The sequence below is a fragment of the Belonocnema kinseyi genome, chromosome 9 (genome assembly GCF_010883055.1).
Source record: "Belonocnema kinseyi isolate 2016_QV_RU_SX_M_011 chromosome 9, B_treatae_v1, whole genome shotgun sequence".
Classification (NCBI taxonomy): Eukaryota; Metazoa; Arthropoda; class Insecta; order Hymenoptera; family Cynipidae; genus Belonocnema; species Belonocnema kinseyi.
In genome coordinates this window covers 44,672,769-44,674,105 of record NC_046665.1, presented here as the reverse complement: position 1 = coordinate 44,674,105, position 1,337 = coordinate 44,672,769, and the positions used below count along the sequence as shown (strand labels likewise).

The 1,337-nt window shown below is 28.4% G+C and overlaps 1 protein-coding gene across 1 annotated transcript in view; it reads left to right on the top strand.

The window, feature by feature from the left end:
* Positions 1–508: 508 nt before the first annotated feature.
* LOC117179824 overlaps positions 509–1,337 on the top strand; it is a 2,047-nt gene continuing 1,218 nt past the window's right edge. Inside the window, exon 1 of the mRNA XM_033371960.1 lies at positions 509–646. Coding sequence (XP_033227851.1) covers positions 589–646 — 58 coding nt within the window. The 5' untranslated portion in view covers positions 509–588. The remainder of the gene's footprint in view (positions 647–1,337) is intronic.

The following is a 1,337-nucleotide window of genomic DNA, read 5'->3' as shown; positions in this document are numbered from 1 at the left end:
TGAAATTACTATTAACCTTAAATTCAAGAAAAAATTCCGTTTGCGTCAAGAAGCAACTTTTTGACACAAGAGGAAATTTCTCTGTGTATAATTGTAAGTTTAATACGGATATTTGATTGACGTAAACGTTAGCAGACACCTTGACAATCAGCCTCTTAAGTTTGAAATACAAGATGTTATGAAGGCATTATTTTTCATTTTTAATAATGATTCGAATTTTTCAAACATAAGAGGGAAAATCAATAATCGTGGTAAATATAGAGTGGAGAGATGATCATAAAGTTGTGCAATATTTGTGCTCAGTCTACGATCTGTAAAATTACTACGCAATACAAATTCTTAACAAACAGGAAAGAATTTATATAACTATAGATTAAAGCGATAAGCTGATTAGATTTTATCATAAGGAAGTTGTCAAATTTAAAATTTATGAAGTACAAATATCTCAACACAGTAAAATTCCTGAATACGTAAAATGATGAATAATCAGATGACGGTTACTGCAGACAATGTATATATATAAATGTTAACACACAAACTTCTGCTATTCACAAAAGTTTAAACAACTCAGTTCTTCTTGTCTCGAAAATGAAACTCGTCCAGAGTACTTTCGTATTTTCCTTTGTGGCTTTTCTTAGTTCTATTAGTGAGTATGATATAATTTATAAAAATTAAATCTGAAATTTTATAACAAATATAAAATTTGGGAACTTTCGGCACGTTTCGCGCATCCCGCTTGTTTTCCTACTTTCTATTTGTGCATTTCAAGTACATTTTGAATATCATAAATATTTGGTTTAAATTGAATTGAATTTAACTCTAATAAACTACAGACATGCACTAAATATATTTCAACAATTTAACTTTGAAGAAGGTTATTAAGGCACCTGCGTCTTTCACAACTACATGTTAATAGCGATACTCGCGCTTTATGTTCAACAATATTGTACAGACAATGCTGTTTGAAAAATAAAACGTAGCAGACAAAAAAAACTAAAACAAAATCATGAAAGAAGAACAAAAAGGTTTATTTCTATGTTGATATTTATTGATATCAATTAAATACTGTGAATAATATTTGCAGAAAAAAAATTACTTGACATCTTATGAAAAGTGTGCTTAATCTTCCGCTTCTACTAAAAAACTTCTTATTAAAACTTTTTTAAATCTTAGAAGTTTTTTAATTTCTGTCCAATCGAAGAACGTCATAGGATCGTCTATAATTCTTGTTGTCATCTTTATTCAATTATAATTGTAACTAATGGTATTCTTAAGCAAACGCAGGCATGAAATCAAATTTTGCATTTGAACTTCTGAGACACCTTCATATTTATATA